Source organism: Rhipicephalus microplus, chromosome 6, assembly GCF_043290135.1.
Source record: "Rhipicephalus microplus isolate Deutch F79 chromosome 6, USDA_Rmic, whole genome shotgun sequence".
Taxonomy (NCBI): Eukaryota; Metazoa; Arthropoda; class Arachnida; order Ixodida; family Ixodidae; genus Rhipicephalus; species Rhipicephalus microplus.
In genome coordinates this window covers 182948766-182969134 of record NC_134705.1, presented here as the reverse complement: position 1 = coordinate 182969134, position 20369 = coordinate 182948766, and the positions used below count along the sequence as shown (strand labels likewise).

General features: G+C 49.2%; 1 protein-coding gene across 1 annotated transcript; it reads right to left on the bottom strand.

Annotated features, from left to right (window-relative positions):
* Nucleotides 1–1019: 1019 nt before the first annotated feature.
* LOC142766102 (uncharacterized) lies at nt 1020–10353 on the bottom strand. Its single transcript, XM_075867944.1, has 3 exons — nt 10318–10353; nt 8162–8613; nt 1020–2640 (listed from the first exon to the last, which is right to left on the bottom strand). The coding sequence occupies exons 1-3, from the start codon at nt 10351–10353 to the stop codon at nt 1020–1022; spliced, it is 2109 nt and encodes a 702-aa protein (XP_075724059.1).
* Nucleotides 10354–20369: the final 10016 nt, after the last annotated feature.

The following is a 20369-nucleotide window of genomic DNA, read 5'->3' as shown; positions in this document are numbered from 1 at the left end:
GCTTTCTCTCTAGGTGCGTCTACGTCGAACGTCTATGTGCGTTGCATTGACCGTTTCGAACTATCATATAAAGCTTACTGCAAGTATACACGTGCGAAATAACCACTGCGCCATAATTGCTCCTTTTGCTAATCGGCAATAGGAAGAATTGTCTTGCGTGTCCGTTGTTGTCTTACAGACGCGTGTTGTCTGAAGACAGCACGTGCTGTCTTAAGACAGCACGTGAAACTATAGGCAGCTGCTTACGTTGTTCACGCTGATGAGACGATGAAATGTGTCCCAGACCGGGTGGGCTTTTAAATTTAAAACACCGCTTGTTGCGAATTGCACATATTTAGACGCCTGGCGTGGTTCTATACGCTTCTGCCACGCAGTAATTATTACACGAGTTCAGGACATCACTAGTTAAGGTTCGCATATTTTTTTTTCGCATATTTATGGCTGTGCAATAGGACACCCGCTTTCCACGCAGAAGGTCTGGGTGAATATCTCAATCGAACCCAATTATCATTTATTGCTTTGCATCTCTCTTGATCTTTCACTTGCGAACAACGATGATTTCTCGCTCGCAACCAATGACACCGACATGAACGATGACGCTGGAATTACTGCGAAACGAAGTCTTTAACGCTCCGTCGCACGTTGATACTTTCTCCGCGTCCACTTGCTGAACTAACGGCTCGTCATTCAAAACTATTTGGCTAAACGTAACAAAAATGGATAGTTTTATTTTTGAACAAAAGCATCATGTGCCTAGTCTAAATTACCCTTACGCTATCTTCATAATACTTTAGCTTTGGCATTTCGCCTCATACCGGCGTAACAAGCAAAACTAGAGCTTGCATTGCAAAAGCCTTTGGTGCAGTATACATTGCATTTGGTTTTTCTTTATTAAGGCAAATATGCAAGATCAATATGCGAAAATCAGGAAAGCAAAACATGCCACATCTCGGCCTAAAGTGTATGTTCACAAGTGCCAGAGGTAGACAGAACAGTTTTATTATAGGGCTTGCATAACATCAAGGGTTCATGTTGCTACCGCGTTCGCAATCAAACGCAGAAACGAAGTCGGACGCTCCTTGCAGCGCAGCGTTACAGTCGAAGCTAGCGCGCACGCGCGTCTGGCTGTGGCAGAAATTGACAAAAAACACTTTCGCCGGCGAAAATCGGCCGGCGTTAAGAGAACCGGCACCGCGCATCTTCGACTGGAACGCGCGGAATGCCGGCAAAAATAATGGACCGTGTTCCAGCCGTGGCGAGCCTTTAGTATTGTTGCCGATCACAGCGCCCCACGGTAGGCTCTCGCTTCCGTGGGCAGCGCCGCTCGAATCGTGACTGGCGACGGCGGTGCGCAACGCCGGGTCGCTCTCCAGACCTTCCTGGAGGGTCATCGCGAAGCTCGCACCCAGACCACCGTAGTTTATTGCTCCGAACGCGTCGTCATCGGTGTAATAAAACGGCTCGTGCACCGCGACCATCGACAAGCTGACGGTGTCTAAGATGCTGTCGTAGGAGAAGGTGTCCTTGGAGTTCCCGTGCGGCAGCCGCTTGTCCTCGAAGTACGCGCTGCTACCGATGAGCGCCGCGTTGCCCCTCCTCTCCGAGATCCAGTAGTCCAACATGGTCTTCTTGCTCCTGTACTCGAACGAGTAGATCTGCCGGAGCAGCGCCGCAGATCGGAACTGCGGTCTGGGCCGCAGGTTGATACGCAAGCGTCTCAGCTTTCCGGTAAGCACTTTCTTGACGTCGGCCGGCAGGTGCGATTTTTTGTACTCTGCCAAGGCAGCCTCTCGCACATTGGTCAGGAGATCATTAATGTTTCGCTGCTGTTGACTGCGAAAGTGGACGTCCATGTGCGTGACGAGTAGCAGGAGCTTGAAAGAACTCTCGACCTGGGTCTCGCAGAACAGTGGACGCAGAAGCTCGGCCTTCTCAGCGCTTCCGTATTTCTGAACGAAGAAGCGGTTGTCCGCTATGGGCGCGTACACCTGTAGCATCCACCAGCCCAGGTGGCTCAACACCGTCGAGGCATCCGTCTCCGTGATGATATGACGGACAACGTCCAGCGTGTTCGTCGCCTTCACGAGTGCCTGGTCCTCTGGATCGAAGAAGGACGAGTTCTTGGGGCGAAAGTAGTCGTTCAAAAGCGAAACGAGGCGTTCCGTCGTCAGACCGAACGCTCGCGCCAGGGAACCGAACCCAAGGACCGCAACGGGTTGCTTCTTGGCGTCCACGCGAGCTAGCTGAAAGACGACGTGTCTTGTGAAGTTGAACACCGCGTCGCACCGGCAAATGTCGGCCGCCTGTCCGCTGGAGTTTGGTGTCAACTCGTGGTAGAAGTACTGAATGTACTGGTTCACATATTGGTGCATCGATCCCTGACTGGTTATGGCGTCGTACTCGCCCTTCCAAAACTTGGCGTACGCACTCGGGTAGATGTAGATGAACTTATTTGCTCTGGAGGTGTCGGCGGGAAGCATCTTGACGTCGAACCAAAGCGGTATGTTCCAGCGGATGCTCAGGTTGAGGTGTGCTTCAAACGGGTCCACGTCCCTGGGCGGAGTTTCAGGCCAAGGAACGCTGAGGTCACGCATCAACTGCTTGAACTTCTTGCGCGTATCAACCGCGTTCTCGCTGGCCCTGTTCGCGCAAGAAAACATGATTTAGACAGCGTAAATAGTTGGCTAGAGACTGCTAGAAAACACTCGCTGGCCCTGTTCGGGCAAGAAAAGAGTTAGACAGCGCAAATAGTTGGCTAGAGACTGCTAGAAAATGTTGGTATTCGTAATAGCGGATAATGAACACTCTTAAAAAATTTTACACCATCCCCCGCTTAAAGGAACAATGTGTAGATGCGAAGCAGTGGGCGCTAACGCTGACACTGCGGCGACGTTGGCACTCATCGTGGCGTTGCGCAGGAGAGAAACCTGGGGAGGCGCAAAGCACGCAGTGATGGACCGGTGTTTCCTACTGGAACATGTCAATCGCTACTAATGGGCAGTGAGAGACAGAAGACTCCAATTGAACACAGAAACCTGCGTACCGCTTTTAGTTAACGCGCACACTGCGAATTTTCATTGTTCAACAACGCACAAGAAATCTTCCACCGGTGCTACTTTGGAGCATAGAGCTTCCTAAATACACACTATTGAGGGAACTCTGGCGCTAGTGTCTATGGGAGCTGCAACGCACGGCGCTTCAGCGAGCATGGGAATGAAGGGTAGTGCACGGATTTGCTGCTTTTGGTATACTGCTGGCTCGATGTCTGTTCTTTTGGCTTGGAGGTGTTTTCTCACGAAACAAAAATCCACAAATGGTAAGCGGTTTCGCTTCACCATCTTAACTTTTGAGGCTTATCATTTCAAATAAGGTCATAAAGTTAAAAAGGGTTTGTTCTTTCCTTTGAAACAAAACTGAAACAGCAATACACACAAGCGCGATTTGCCGCCTGCTAGTACGAAGACTAGTCAGATCCGCGTACTACCCATGAATCCCATGGTCGCTGAACGATCGTAGCGCCAGAGTCTCTTTTTAGGATTCGCTCTATGGATTTCGTGCTGACCGCGGTTGTGCCCCCGCGATCTCCAACGACAGCGCAGCTCTGGCCGACTGGCTCGCCCTACGCCATCTCCTGCTGCCGACATGAGCTCTCGCTGAGTGGTGCCCCGTCCATGGATTACTGCGACCATGTCCATCTTTCCTATCTCCTCTTTACTTCCGTCGTTTTCTGTTGTTTGCTGCCCCTGCGCCTCGCTTTCTCCTGCCCATATCTACCTTTTAATCATATCCTTTTAATCCCTCCTTGCCCCCAGCCCTCGTGAGCTACTGTTGAGGGATCGCACTTTGATGGAGACATTTACGGGGCTCACATTTCTCTTTTTTTCTCTTAATAGAATAACATAGGAATCACATGATAAGCGTCTCCTTTTAGGAAACTACATGCTTTGGAGGTCAAGATCCAGTGCTTGTATATGCAGCGCGGCGAGTAAACGTTTGTGCAGTGCGATCAGTCGGTTTGTTCAATCATGAAACTCGCTGGAGAACAATGCCTGCGTCGGCGTTGCGAGGCGAGAGAGGGGGAGCGTAGGAGAGGAGAGAAGGGGAGGAGACGCGCATGCGCTTTGACTGTGTAAACACCGCGGTGGGGAGTGCCTTTAGGGGGGGGGGGGTGAGCGTAGGTTAGCAGATGGTCCCTGCGTCGGCGTTGCGAGGGGAGAGGGGGAGCGTAGAGAAGGGAAGAGAGTAACACGCAGCTGTTGGAATGGGGGAAGGAAGAGAGTTGTGCATGCGTAACGTGAGCGCGGACGCCGACGCCGTGGGACATAGACCCGAGCAAGAGATGCATCGCCTCTAAAAGGTCAGCATATTCACTAACTAAATACTGACCGTTCACTTGTCACGTCAAGCACCAGCCTCTTAGTAAGTGAAGCCAGTGAAATGCAGATTAGCGAAATTTACTGCCTAGTTAGTGAATGGTGCGGAATCGAGTGGTTAGTCCATTACTAAATTGTTAGTAACCACGAAAGTAGAGGTATAAACCTATTTTTTTATATGTGCATGTGCACTGCCATATCAAGATAATTCTATTACGTAAGTATAGAATAAAAAACGAAGTTGTATTGTCCTCGTGCAAAAATATTGGCTGCTAACTACTTTATGTAACTATACTCTTGTAGGTGCGCATGTATTCGTATGATATTTACTTATGATCATGCATATGATGATGCTCATATGAGCAAATCATATGGTCATATGAGCACGTAATAATATGGGTATGAGGGTGCATATAAATAGATCACAAGTGAGAACACACATGCAAACGCACACGGAAATCTTCAAGACTTGATAGATTTCCACTGTAGCTGCAGCTTGAAGGCTATATATACCCATACTTTGGGATCGCGCACCGTGTATTAATTAGTAGCCATGGAATTTATAAGACAAGTACTTAGTTAAACGCTAAGAAAGCTTCCCTGGTGATGACGAAAGTTACGAGTTGTACTAGCGGCTGGCTAGTAAAGGTATGCCGCGAAGGTAGTAAAATACTCCAGAAACAAATAAACTCACGCGTTTACTAACTGATTACTAACTCTTTAGGGGCGAAACTCCTTATAACGGCACCCGTTTGTCCCTCGTAGCCGTTGTAGTGTGTAACAAGTATAACATTTTGACCTCCAAGGTGGTGCCGGTGAGAGATTTCTTCTGTGCGTTGTTGAACAACAAAAGATAATGTTCAATGTACATGCCAATGGCTGCTAAGCGGGAATGAGAAACAGGAGCATTTGGCTTTTAGTTAACGCGCACGCTGCGATCCCCATTAGCAGCAGTTGGCATGTACATTGAGCACTGTATGACAAGAAAGGGTTGCTGCGCTATACTCGCTGGGTGTAACCTCCTTAGTTTTAGAAAGGTTTAGCGAGCGTTGAGTCGCAGTGCCATGAATACAATGAACTAGTATATATCACGAACTCGAGGTGGTTAAAGGTGGAAAGTAGATACGAAGCGCAAGCCATAAGAAAGTAAAAGCCGAATTCTCCTGTCTCTCATTTCCCGTTAGCAGCCATTGGCATGTACATTGAGCACTATCTGACAGGAAAAGGTTGCTACGTTATACTCGCTGGGCGTAACCTCCTTGGTTTTAGAAAGGCTTAGCGAGCGTTGGGCCACAGTGCATGCCATGAAACAGTGAACTAGTATATACCATGAACTCGAGGTGGTTAAAGGTGGGAAGTACACCCGAAGCGCAAGCCGTAAGAAAGTGTGCGTGTGCCACCTCTAGTTTAGTCCTTCAAATGTCCGCTGGATGGCGGTGCTTCTATATGGGGGATATATGATGAAAAGATACGAGATGGTGGTACTTGGAGTGTTGAATAGATGGACGAACGGACACACAGACAGATGCATGGATGGACGAATGAACGGACGCAGGGGGGATGCATGGACGAACGCAGGGACGGACGCACGAACAGACGCACGCACGGACGGGTGGATGGACGCATGGACGGTCACACAGACCGACGCATGGACGGACGGAAGCAAGAACGAATGGACGGACGAATGCTTCGCCCCACTCTCCATCATTCACTCCGTGAATATGCTGCCATTTTTTGTAAGAGTGAAGATCAAGAATCACAATATTGCAACATTACTATGGTAGCCACCATAACATTACCTATAGATTAGCCAACGTTGCACCTGCTACGCACAGTTAAGCCAACAATATAGCCGATCAGTTTTACAGCTATAAGAGGTTTAATAGTCTCTTTTGCCGCCATCGCATAGTCCTATAGTAGAAGGCGTTTCGCAGGTCATGTAGCAGAGGGAACAGTGAGTAAACAAATCGATATATCGAGATGACGATGATCACGATGGTTACATGATTCATCAATAGGATGATGATAATAAATTCTAATGATGATGGTTGTCGTGAGACTAAGCTGTCTTTGTCTACTCTCGCATACTCTCGTGCTTTTGCTGCTTCGCTGTATGGTGGTTTTTACGTAGTTTGACTGGTAGATATTTGTACTTGAGTAGTCTTCGGCTGATCAATATAAACCCGTTGACGTGATTTCTCGCCCGTCCTCACGTCATGAATTACGCGTCTTGTTTCTGAAGCACTTCCGGAAACTAAGTGGCTTTGTGGATGCCATTTCCGACCGTTGACGCCAATGGATGTGCGTTGGCAAGGTTCAGCAGAACGGGGAGAGCGGCCCGTTTAAGCGGTGGAAACAGTTCTTTTGAAGATGACTAGGACGTTGGAGTTCTATTGGCGAGCCTTCCTACAAGGATGTATTGTTTTAAAAATGTGATGTTATTGTATGCTGACTTTGGAGGCCGACCATATCGGGTGGAAGATTTTGTGTGACACTGCATGTTGCAAGCCTCCGATTACCGCCCGATGTGGTTGCGTTAAGGACGCATAGCATGAACCATGTGTGTGCGGCGACTTTCAAGAACATGAGCGTAGTAATGAAGATGCTCGTGCATGGAGGTATAAAGGTTAAAAACTGCCGTTATCTCGTTATTGATCCGTGCAACGAAGATGTGAGCATGAAAGTGAACCGGCTGCTGAGCAAAGTGATGTGCGACGTGTGTTCGAGCCCTGCAATCAAGTGACTGACATTAACAACACTCTAAAATGTGAAATCGCACTGTATTATTATATTGAGTTTCATTGCGTTTAATAAGCAGGCAATAAATCAATTTGTGTGCCTCTCCGGTAGAGTGCTTGACTGCCACGCAGAACACCTGTGTTCGATAAAGACTCGAGCACTCGTTTTCATCCGATTCTATAATCGAACTGGCTCACGTCGCGTGGATTTTCGTAGCAGACGCCAGGCGTCTTATGAGGCACAATGCCAGCGTCTTGATTAGGCTGTCGCCTTAAACTAAAATGATGTAGGCATAGAGTTTCCGAAAGTTAACTAGAGGGGACTCTGGCGCTGTGATCGTTCAACGACCACGGGAACGATGGGTAGTACACAAATTTGCCTAGTCTTCGTACTTACGGACGGCGAATCGTACCTGTGGCTTCGTTTATTGATGTGTTTCGGTTTTGTTTTGAAAGAAAGATTCAACACTTTCGAGCTTCATGACCTAATTTGGAAAGGTAAGTCTAAAGGAATAAGATGGTGAAGCGCAACCGCTGAACATTTGCTGACGTACGCGAGCTGACGTACGCTTTGAAGTCGTGGCACGGGTCGACGCTGGTGTTGAGGGTGTCCGCGAGCAGCGCCTCGAACCGGGAGCAGCCGTCGGTGCGACACAAGAGACTCACGCGTTCCCCCGAGCAGTCGCCGTCACCGTTCTTCGTAGATTGTGAACAAGGGATCCGTACGGGTCCCGAAACGTCATTGTTTTGTTTGACATTGGTCAGTGACCTGTTTTATTCAACAATGCCTTTACCTGACCAGACGGCATTCCGTCGAACTCTCGACTACGTGAACATTTGCTAATATTTGTTTCGTGAGAAAACAGCTACAAGTCACACGAACACGCACGGAGCCAAAAGCAGGCCAGAAGTACGAACATTAGACAAATGCGTGTACTACCCATCATTCCCGTGCTCACTGAAGCGCCGTGCGTTGCAGCTCCCATAGACACTAGCACCAGAGTTCCCTCTAGTGCGTGTTAAGAAACTCTATGGATGTAGGCAACCGACCTGTGCGCGCAAGCTCCGAAGGAGTCGGCCATCAGGCGTTCCAGCGTCGACGTGTCGGAAAGCAGTCGTATCTCGTCGGCCATCATGCGCATCCAGGCGTACTTGACGTCCCACTTGTAACGCCATTGGTAGTCCAGCTCGCTGGACGGGTCGCGCAGCCAGCGCGAGCTGACGTACGCCTTGAAGTCGTGGCACGGGTCGACGCTGGTGTTGAGGCTGTCCGCGAGCAGCGCCTCGAACCGGGAACAGCCGTCGGTGCGACACGAGAGACTCACGCGTTCACCCGAGCGGTCGCCGTCACCGTTCTTCGTGGAAATCTGCGTGACCATCGCGAAAACGTAGAAGAGGGCCACCACGGACACCACGAGTCCTGCGGCGATGGCAAACACGACCGCGCACACGAGGCGCTTGGAGTAAGGGACGGGCGCCACGTCTTGCGACCAACCGGGAGACTGGCAGAGAGAGAGAGAGAGAACATTATTTGCGCATAACGCGGAACACTCCGAATGGTCGGGCCCCTATTCCAGGGCTCCGCTGGCACTAGCCATCATCTGTACCCGTTGGACCAGCCAGCGCTGATCAGCAATGGCCGAGCTGGACAGCAGTGCCTCCCATTGTTCTTCTGTGTTTTTCATGTTGTGGTGTTCTTCATTCTGATGTGTACACTCCCACGTGATGTGCAACAGAGTTGGCATGGCTCCACACCACGGACATATATCTCTGTGTGCTGTAGGGTAGAATACATGTAGCCTGTGTAAGTTCGTCTATGTGTTTGTTTGGATTCTGCGTAATGCCACCGATTCCAATCCTTTGAGGTTCTTATGCATTGCTGGATACATTTTTATATTGTCCCTGTAATACTGTAGAGTTTTACGAAAGTTAGGGTCTAGGGGCGTTGGGTCCTCTATTGCAGTGTGCAAAGAAGCTCGGAGATTATAAAAAACAAAAAAAACTTTGGGTCCTCTATTGCAGTGTGCAAAGAAGCTCGGTGATTATAAAAAACAAAAAACTTTTTTTCCCGAGCTAACTGCCACTTTTCCTTTTATTGACGTCGTTTCCGTAACGGAAGTGGGGTCCACAGAGAATAGACCACCACATTTCCGTCGGGGAAATGGCAGAAATGACGCGTGCTTGAGGGTTTCGGCAGTATTCCTTGCGGAGCCTGGCAAAACAACACTTCTTGCGTTAAAATAGTTCATGTGGTATATACTTAATACGGTGAACGAACGACATTTCGAACGCCAATACAGCGAGCGCGGACGTAATGGAATAAATGTTTGACACCACCATTGTAAAACGGGCATACGTACATTAATAGGGAGTCTGTTTCGATGCCTTCATAAAGAGGTACAAGTATACGCATACTATGTAAACAAAAATTAAATGTCCATGCGCTTAAACTTACGCGCATGTAAAAAATAAAACCAGCCCATGGTGGTCCAAAATCTGCAGCCTTGCAAGAGCACTTTCCCCGTGTTAGGGTCTCCGTACTTGCGCCGCCGCGGTGGTCTATAGTGGTTAAGGTACTCGGCTGCTCACCCGCAGTTCGCGGGTTCGAATCCCGGCTGCGGCGGTTGCATTTCCTATGGAGGCGGAAATGTTGTAGGCCCGTGTACTCAGATTTGGATGCACGCGTAAGAACCCCAGGCGGTCTAAATTTCCGGAGCTCTCCACTACGGCGTCTCTCATAACCATATAGTGGTTTTGGGATGCTAAACCCCACATATCAATCATATCAATCAATCAGGGTCTCCGTACTTTACGTATAGTGCCTAGTCACTATACTTTAAGCTCACACAGCGTGATATATGTGGCGCCATCCGTGAGGGGTATGGGCGCTAGCTGTGTGCCTTTCAGTTGTGTGTCTTTCTACAGTTGCCGTTATTGAGCGGTACACGTGATTTACTACAGCCAATCACGTGTGTACGCGTTTTCCGATGTGTGTTGCGTGAATTAACGGCCACTGGTCGGTCGAGTTGTCGTGAGGGGTTCGGAGAGTATAGGGTGGGTCTCAGTGCTTACATGTCGCGGGCTGTTGCAGGTACCCGTCTCGGCGCGCTACAGTGTCTACGCAAGGGTCGTAGGCTGCCGCCCGCCGACACTACACACAGTGCTTGTTCGAAAGCCTCATTGGCTTCGTTAACATCTCTACTCACCCTTGGCGCTGCGCCTGGAGGCGATGCTATCTTCATTGCGGCTTGAAGGATGCGTGTACTCGATGGCGGAGGCCAACCACGTCGTTCTTGTTCTTCTTCTCGTCTCGTGCCGCAGGCACGCGCGCGTGAGAACGTTGTCGTTGTCTCTTCGGCTGATCATATTAAAAAAGAACGTAAGCACAGCTGTGTTAAGTTAGCGGTATGGCACAGCTGTTAAAAAATAGCTTACATAACTCGGAGATTTCGATGAGCACGTCGTGCGCGAAAAACTCGGCAATGGCAAACGAATGTAAATGTGTCGCTCACAGGTGTCTTTGTCGCATGCGCATTTGTATGCTTTTATCTCAATAAATTACGCTCTCTCAGTCGTGCGCTTGTCGAATATTGCACGTTTCTTATAATAGGAAGGAAGGAAGGAAGGAAAATAGAGGGAAGAGAAAGGCAGGGAGGTTAACCAGGCTATAGGCAGCCGGTTTGCTACCCTGCGCATGGGAGAGGGATGGGGGAGATGAAAGAGAGCAGAAAGAAAAGAGAAACGGCACATTCGGCAGCACACGCGCGCACACTCAGTCATAGCCCAGTGTTGTCTTTCGTGGTGTGTGACATTGCTGTTACAGTCGCTTGTTCAAGTCGGTGTCGCGTAGGAATTTCAACAGAGCTTTCGTCGCCTTCTGTTGCAATGTCTTCTCTCGGGAACTTGACAGAATAGTGTCCACAGACATTTTGCTGTTGTCGATGCGCGGAAAAGCGGACGCCAGTGACCGTCTCTGGATTTCATACAACGGACAGTCACACAGGATGTGGTGTAGTATCTCTTCGCAATGACAGGCATCGCAGAGAGCGTTGTCGGCTAGTCCTATGACAAAGGAATAAGATTTTGTAAATGCCACTCCTAGCCATAAGCGATGAAGAAGGGTGACTTCTCTTCGGTCGAGTCCAGTGGGCATGCGGAGAGCCATCAAAGAGGACAGGTGGTGTTGACGATTCGTATTGATGCTTGGTGGGCACCATAGTGAAAACGTGATTTCACGCGCAAGTCGTCGAAGATTACTGGTAGCATCAGCCCGCGAATGTGGTATAGCTTCTTCTCGTGTTCCTTCAAGGGCTGCCCGCGCGGCAGTATCGGCATGTTCGTTCCCTATGAAGCCGCAGTGACTTGGCAGCCATTGAAGCGTCACATGATGCCCTTTCTCGTGTGAAGTGTGGAGAAGGCAGCGAATTTCGAAAACAAGCTGTTCGTATGGCCCGCGACGCAGTGCTGAGAGCACAGATTGTAGGGCAGCCCTTGAGTCGCTAAAAATCGACCATTGTTGCGGTGGTTCCCGATTGACCACACAAAGTGCAGCGCGCAAAGCAGCTAGTTCCGCTGCTGTAGATACCGTGGAGTGGTCAGTCCTAAAGCTGATGGTAACACCTCTTGCTGGGATAACTACTGCCCCTGACGAACACTGGTGGTTCGTGGAACCATCGGTGTATACATGTATGCTGTCTGAATATTTCTCGTGCAAAAAAAGAAGAGACAGTTGTTTCATCACGGGCGCCGAAAGCTCAGATTTCCTCTGGATACCTGGTACACTAAGATGCACTGTGGGTGGAATAAGACACCGAGGTGGTATGGATGGTTTAGATGCGGGAGTGAAGCCCGAGGGAAGTTTATCGTTGCATTTCACAATCATTTTGGCGAACGATGCTTGGCGCCTCTCTGAAGGCAACAGTGCAAGGTGATGGCAGGGAGCACGTGCGAAGTGTCTGATGTGCGTTCTCAGGACTTCTACAGCAATGTGAGTTTGTATCGGATAGTCACCAGCAATGGCAATTGTTGCTTCCGTTGACGTACATCTGGGCAGACCGAGGCACACTCTCAGCGCATAATAGGCAATCCTATTGTGGTATAGTGGCTAAGTGGCTTCGGCGACTGCCGAGGCGGCCGGCGGGTGCACCCACTAGACTTTGCACGGCGGGCTTGGCGCAGTGCGCGAAGAAGAACGTTTGCTCGACACGAGAGCTCGTCGTACACTTTTGAAACACTTCAACACTTCATTTACGAAGCGCCTCAGGAGTGCACTCACGGTGCGTGAATTCTCGTTTCCGAGTGAGGTGCCACCCAGCAAGTCCGATAACCGAACCGAAACTGGACGCAACAAAGCCACAACGGAACACTTAATCTTTTATAGAAGTGACTGGTCATTGCAAAAGAGCGGCTACTTGAGCTGGTTGGTATTGCATTTATTCAAGAAACATACTTTTTTAGTGCGCAGGGAAGGTTTCAGAAAGAAGACGGATAGGACAGAGCGCACGCTTACGACCGTTTTATTGCACAGATGGCGGCTATGTACACAGTCAAGAGGGCGAGGAGATGAAAAACAGACACACACACACACACACACACACAAAAGGAACAAATGATGACACATGCGCCAGAACATCTCATTCGTATCTTGAAATGAAAATTTAATTGAAAAGATACTGGTACTCATTGTCCAACATATTGACGGTCGGGGCTCTTATACACACTCAGTTCCTGCTTTGCGAATAAAAAAAAAAAACGCTTCATGTATTCCACGTGCCTTCTTGTCCCTATATCTTGCCATTACTCGGCATTCATCAAACTTTCGAATGCACCCACAATTGGCTCAATGACTTGCCAATCGTGGCGAGCTACTGTTCCCTGCGCACTAAAAAAAATCACATTTCTTTCGAAAATTGTCATTTCACTATGCGACATTTCATTGTTGCTTGGATATGAGTGCATTACCATCGTTGTTGCCTGCCAGTTGAAGCATTGTGCTACGTGGATAAAGGCCCAATGCATGGCATGGAGGAAGGAAACTGTTAGGAGGCATCATTTGCGTAAAGCGATACAGGGAAACAAAATAAATACAATAGGTGGGGCTCGCACGTGCGAAGCTTTGATTGGCTCGGTTTTTACGGTTTGCGGGAAGGCTTCTGAATTTTAATTTCGAGATACTGCAATCTCGAAAAAACTATGACAGCTGTGATACAGAAAAAAACAGTTTGCAAGAAAAAGAACCACAGACATTATAAACATAAGGAATACACGTAGAGTTGCATGAATACAAGAAGCATTTCCGATGGAGGCAAAAATGTTGTAGGCCCGTGTACTCAGATTTGGGTGCGCGTTAAAGAACCCCAGGTGGTGAAAATTTCCGGAGCCCTCCACTACAACGTCTCTCATAATCAAATAGTGCTTTAGGGACGTTAAACCCCACAAATCAATCAATCAATCAATCAATCAATCAATGAATACAAGAAGTATCGAAGACGAAAACAGTGAAATCAGATAATCAGTAGTACAAATATTTGACGCGAGGAGTAAAGTGTGAACAGTGAGCAAATTTCAACGTATACTTCAAATGAATAAAATAATGAACAATCCAGTACCACCAATGCTAAATTAATACATAATCAGGTCTGGCGTTTCTCATAATCACATGGAGGTTTCGGGGCGTTAAACCCTACCGCAACCGCCTGGATCGGACGCGCGCGGCCGATCCAGGCGGTCGTGATCCTATATCAATTAAATAATCAGGATCGATACTGCAAAGGATCAATAGCAATTCTGAAGGAGATACAATGAACCTTCGCTTGCAACGTTATTGGTCAGGCTATTCCACTCAACGATAGTTCTATAGGAAAGTCAAAGAAAGGTTTCGTCGTCAAAGGATGCCTTTGCCTGGTGGCATAGCCTTTTGAGTGAGTGATAACGTGAGCTGCGTGAGAGTTATACTGTCCATTAAATAAATTGACCGTGTTATGTACAGCAGTGGCCGCGTCTGTGTCGAGCACGCGAGCAGCCCGTAATTGCTCTGTGGGGCGAAACCTTGAGGAAGAACCAGGCTCTGATGTGGTCAGCCTGAAAACCGTAGGCCACGCATGCTCCGGATACACAGCTTCAGAGCCCGAAACTGCCTCATGGTTTTGCCATGCTTAGCAAGAACCGGCTGTTCGGGCGCTGACCAAGCTGACCTTCATAGATGTGCACTGCCCCTCCTGCTTGGGTCAAGTTTGGTTCTTGTGTTTTAAAATCACCTAAATAAATTTGCCAAAGAACAAGACGCGACACCAGATCCCCGTCACTCCGTCTCTCCTTGACGCCTTCGGCGTATAGCGATGGACTTTCTCTGTCACTCGCAGCTTTCCATTTTCTGCCTTCAGAAGGCAGCGGTTCTTTCGGTGCTCGAAGTAACTTCCTGTAGCGAGTCTGCGACACTGTCGTTCGCGTCTGACAGGTACAATTGTGTTTGTTTTTACCTCGTGGTGTTTGGGTAATCGCGGGATGGAGCGCTTCCAATTCGCTCGAAGTACACCCGAGGAATAACGTTCATTGGACACGTCCTCTGTGGTAATGTGGTAAATAACGAATGTCTGCCCACTTAATGCACGACCCCTTCCCCTTTGGCGGATAATTTTGCAATTTGATCGCGAAACTTGTGTACTACAGGTTGAATGTTATAGATGGGGCTCAGGGTGGCCAGACTTGCTCTGAACTCGTCTTTAGAAAGGCGAAGCTGCTTGAGCTGGCAGGGATCTGTGCGGGCTATACCTATCAGTAAACTATCCTCATATTAGACGGCGATGTGCCACAGATATTGAGTAAATGGCACAAATTGCAATCGGTTCACTTAATATGAACGAGGCGACAGTTATATCAACTAACCATAAATGGGTATGTGCCGCGAAAATGGAATCCCACTGCTCTACTGAAAATTGAGACGACAGTTACCTGTCCGAATGACTACGAAACAGCGGCGGTGATCCAAGACTTCGAGTAGGTTAGAATGTTAGTTAGAATGTTAGAGAATTTGAGAAGACAGGAAAGGAATAATGGGGGTTCTGAGAAGGCCACAAAGCGATAGAGTACCCTACGCCAGCGACGTATAGATCCCTCAGAAGTGCGAGAGCGTGGTTTCAGTGCGAGGTTCCGTCTCCAAAGTTTGTGGACGCGCATAGTGTCTGTGACTGCATGTAGTTCAACTCGAATATGTCTGCGCTAAAACGTAAAAAAGGAACTAGCATCACCTATAGCATAGCAATGCCCTAGAAGCAACCTGGAAACAACCTGCATCACATAGTCAAGGCTGTAGAAACCAGCTAGATTAGCCAATTAACAAATCTATCAATCCCAGAAATGTTTATCTCTGCAGTGTGTATACAAAGCAACGGAATTACAGGCCAACTCCTGCGATTTTTCGTCTATGTCAGCGTAAAGGGCTTTCATGTTCGCGAGACACTTTTGTCCCGCGCCCGATAACCGAAATGCTCGACAAACTGGAATAATTTTTAAGAGGCGAAAACGGCAATGCCGAAACCCAACTGAGTGTGCTTCTACGTATGACGACACACTTGGCCAGAACCTGCCATGGTTGCGCATAACGCAGCCAGATAGCAGTACTTGTCCGGGTCGTCCGAGTTTGCGCCTGCTGCGATCGGTTAAAACGCCTACGCTGTTATGGTGAATATACGGCGAACGGTGTGCGGCCCACAACGCAACATCACTTGCCACCCATCGCACACCCACCAACATGGAAAGGGAAATCGCACGCTCAATCAAGGAGGCACCGGCCGATCCCACACACTCCAGCAGACAAGCAGACGCTGCAGTGGCACATCAGTTCCGCCACTTACGTTTTGCAAAAATCAACGTCAACCACGCTATGGTGTCATTATAGGGCCAAGCGAGGTGAGCGTTTGGAGGCAAGCTATGAAATTCGCTTGAAAATAATCTGCGAAAACTCTCAAGCCGGCAGTTCGGCATGAACGAGTGGTGCGAACGTGCAAATGAACGTAGAGGCAGTGAAATTCATCGAGATACATTGACCTCACAAAATCGCCGGAGTCGGCCTTTAAATAAGCAGTCAGCCAATGAAGCGTACGCGGTTTTCGTCAATGCATTACGCGAACTTCACTCGTCTTGTTAACGTACTTACTAGCATTCGAATTTTCATCAGTCTGCTTCTGTGCGGGTTCTTGGTAATTTCCTTTACATATATATCCCCAGTAAAAAAATAAAGGAGGCAACAGCGAAATAAAGCTGAATGTGAATCTACTGCCATCAGAAAGATTCGCATCCATTCCTATGATTTGGAGTAATCGAGAAGTATCGTGTGATGAGACCCGTACAGTTACTTTGTTGATATAAAATTTCGGTCATCGTGGGTCTAAACAAGTGGAACACACTTTTCACGACACCGTACACGACACACGCACAATTATGCAAAAACACACATGTCCGAGCAACAAAATAAACGGACTAATAATTATAATGAATATTCAGAAGTGTTAAGACAATAGTCTTGTTCTCTTTCCATTAGGATTGAAAAAATATTAAGGGTTCATGCTGCTACCACGTTTGCAGTGAAACGCGGAAACGAAATCGGCTGTTCCTCGAAGCGCGGAGTTGCAGTCGAAGCCTGCCGCCATGCGCGTCTGACTGTGGCAGAAGTTGACGAAGAACACTTTTGCCGGTGAGAATTGGCCCTCGTTGATGGGGCCGGCACCACGCATCTTCGCCTGAAACGCGCGAAACGCCGGCAGGAAGGCCGGAGCGATCAGACCGAGTTCGGGCTGTGGCGAGCCATTAGTATCGTTGCCGGTCGCAGCGCCCCAGAGCGGTCTCTCGTTTCCTTCGTCAGCGCCGCTCGAAGCGGGACTGGCGACGGCGGTGCGCCACGCCGGGTCGCTCTCCAGACCTTCCTGGAGGGTCATCGCGAAGCTCGCACCCAGACCACCGTAGTTGATTGCTCCGAACGCGTCGTCTTCGGTGTAATAAAACGGCTCGTGCACCGCGACCATCGACAAGCTGACGGTGTCTAAGATGCTGTCGTAAGAGAAGGTGTCCTTGGAGTTCCCGTGCGGCAGCCGCTTGTCCTCGAAGTACGCGCTGCTACCGATGAGCGCCGCGTTGCCCCTCCTCTCCGAGATCCAGTAGTCCAGCATGGTCTTCTTGCTCGCGTACTCGAACGAGTAGATGCGCCGGAGCAACGTCTCAGACCGGTACTGTGGCCTGGGCCACAGGTTAACGCGCAAGTGCTTGAGCGTTCTCGTCAGCACCGCCTTGGCGTTAACCGGCAGATCCAACTTTCCGATCTCGGCCACGGTAGCCTGCCGTACGCTGTTCAGGAGTTCGTAGATGCGTTGGATCTGGTGATCTCGAAAGTGGGCGGCCATGTGTCTGGCGAGAAGCAGAATCTTGAAGGAAGACTCGACCTGGGTCTCGCAGAACAGCGGGCGCAGCAGCTCGGCCTTCTCGATGCTTCCGTACTTCTCGACGAAGAAATGGTTGTCCGCTAAGGGAGCGAACACCTGCAGAATCCACCAGCCCAAGTGGCTCAACACGGTCGAGGCATCCGTGCCGGTAACGACGTGTCGGACGACGTTCAATGTGTCCGTCGCCTTTACGACAGCGCTGTCCTCCCGCTCGAACGAGGAAAAGTTCCCGGGAAAGAAGTACTTGTTCATCAACGAAACGAAGCGATCCGTCTTCTGACCGAATGCTCGTGCCAGGGAGTCAAACTCGAGGAACGCGACAGACTTGTCCTTCATGATGACGCCGGCAAGTTGAAAGACGACTTGCCTGGTGAAGTTGAACACCGCGTCGTACTGGCAAAGTTGCTCCGGCTCGCCGCTTGCGTTCCGTGTCGACGTGTCGTAGAAGGAGGCCAAGTACTGGTCCACGTATTGGCGCATCGAGGCCTGACTAGTCATGGCGAGGTACTGTTCCCTCCAGAACTTGGCGTACGCGCTCTGGTAGATGTAAATCACCTTACGACCGCTTGCTGTATGGGCGGGAAGCATCTTGACGTCGAACCAGAGTGCCACGTTCCACCGAATGCTCAGGTTGAGGTGGGCTTCGAACGGGTCGACGTCGCAGGGTGGCTGTTCGGGCCAAGGAATGCTCAGGTCGCGCATCAATTGCTTAAACTTGTTGCGCGTCTCCTTGGAATCCTCATCGGCCCTGTTCGCAAAAAAAAAGTTGAATAAAGCATTCAGTTGGTAGCTGAATCACTGGTTTGAAACCGCGTCAAGACAGATCGTAACACTAAACATCCAAGACTAGCCATTACTATGGCAACGTTAGCTATCAATTAGGCAACATAACTGACAATATACATCACTAAGCAAACACTACACTACAGTTGTTTAACGCTGTGCAAGAATATATAGAAATTAGCTTCGTGCAATCTATAGGCTCTATTTGGGAGCGTGCGCGCCGATAGAAGTGAGCCATAATTTTTATTTAAAAAATGGGATGTCACCATACATCGTATTGGAGTGAGCATGCAATACAGCCCCGCCGTCGTGGTCCAGAGGCTAAGGTACTCGGCTGCTGACCCGCAGGTCGCGGGATCGAATCCCGGCTGCGGCAGCTGCATTTCCAATGGAGGCGGAAATGTTGTAGGCTCATGTGATCAGTTTTGAGTGCACGTTAAAAAACCCCAGGTGGTCGCAATTTCCGGAGCCCTCCACTACGGCGTCTCTCATAATCATGTGGTAGTTTTGGGACGTTTAACCCCACATATCAATCAAGCAAGACAGCTACAGGAATTCATTTCCCTGATCGTCACAAGGCTAATAGAAAGAAAGAGCGATAAAGAATCACAGGAAGATATACATATGGGAGATAGAAAAAAGACAGAGCAAAACAGATTAGAAAAAAAAGAAAGATACAAAGAAAGAACGAATAAGGTAAGGGGAAGAATGTACGAAAAAAGATAGAAAAATAGAAATAAATAGAAACAACAGATGCAAAGAAAGAAGGTCGACAACATAGCCGTGCATATTCCTTCAGGCTTGACAGAGCTAGTGCAAAGCTGCTTGAACAATTTTCTTTTTTTTCTCCGTCGATTAACCAGTGTCAGAAAGGTTAGCAGAAAAACCTTATCGTTGGACGTAACAGTGGACATGATGCACAAATGCACGAGCAGAAAAAAACCAAATACGCGTCCAAAGTGTGTGTAATGGCTTTCATATTGCTACGGAGAGGAAGAAAAGGAAGAGGTGCGACTGACAGGCGCGCGACTGGGCCAATCAGCCATTGTGTCTCTTGCCTGTAGTTTTTACTCTGCAAATACATCTCGCTCAGAAGCAACCAACCTCGTAACATATTGGTGAGAGGTGCTGGGTAACCATCAGGCAACGGAGCTCCGCAGCGGACGTCGCATCGCCCTTCCAGCCATGGCCAATGCTCAGCCCTCCGCGTCAACGTCAGCGTCTCCGACGAACATGGCGTCGCAACCGTACGTTTTCACGCCTCTCAAGGATCCCGGTACATTCTGCGGAACCGATGGCGTCGACGTTGACGATTGGCTGGCCATGTTTGAACGAGTGAGTGTGCCGAACAGATGGGATCCCACACTTCAGTTGGCTAATGTGCTGTTCTATTTGAGAGGCACGGCCAAGGTGTGGTATGAGAACAATGAAGAAGAACTCACAAGCTGGGACCAATGCAAAGCAAAGATGCGGGAGGTGTTTGGCAAAACCGCCAGTCGGAAGATCGCCGCCAAAAAGGAATTGGCCTGCCGTGCCCAATCCCCTACGGAGTCATACCTCGCTTACATTCAAGACGTGCTGGCCCTCTGCCGAAAGGCCGAAAGCGACATGACAGAAGGTGACAAGGTGGGACATGTTCTGAAAGGGATTGCCGACGACGCGTTCAATCTCCTGATGTGCAAGGGCTGTTCCACCGTAGACGCGATCATCAAAGAGTGTCGTCAGTTCGAGCAAGTGAAAAGTCGCCGCATTCTACAAACATTCGCTCGACTCCCAAACACCGCTGCAACATCTACTTGCGAGGACCAGTCAACACCACAACGTGCATCGCCGCCGGGAGACCTTACACGCATTGTTCGTCGTGAACTGGAAGCTATGGCGCCCTCGGCGTTCTATTCGCGCAGTACCGATGCCACTCCTGTTACTGTTCCTCTTGTTCAAGCCATCGTGCGCCGGGAGCTTGAAAACATCGGAGTGCATTCCGTGTGCCATGTCACCGCGCCTAGAGTCAGCGAACGCCCTTTCGTGATGCCCTTCTCCGA

What these genes read in the sequence shown, in the direction of transcription:
- LOC142766102 (XM_075867944.1), bottom strand. Translation starts at nt 10,353, where the DNA reads ATGAAGATAGCATCGCCTCCAGGCGCAGCGCCAAGG. An exon ending in CTCCAGGCGCAGCGCCAAGG is followed by an intron (nt 8,614 to 10,317) that starts GTGAGTAGAGAT and finishes TCTCTCTGCCAG; the next exon opens with TCTCCCGGTTGGTCGCAAGA. An exon ending in TTCGGAGCTTGCGCGCACAG is followed by an intron (nt 2,641 to 8,161) that starts GTCGGTTGCCTA and finishes TTGCGCGAACAG; the next exon opens with GGCCAGCGAGAACGCGGTTG.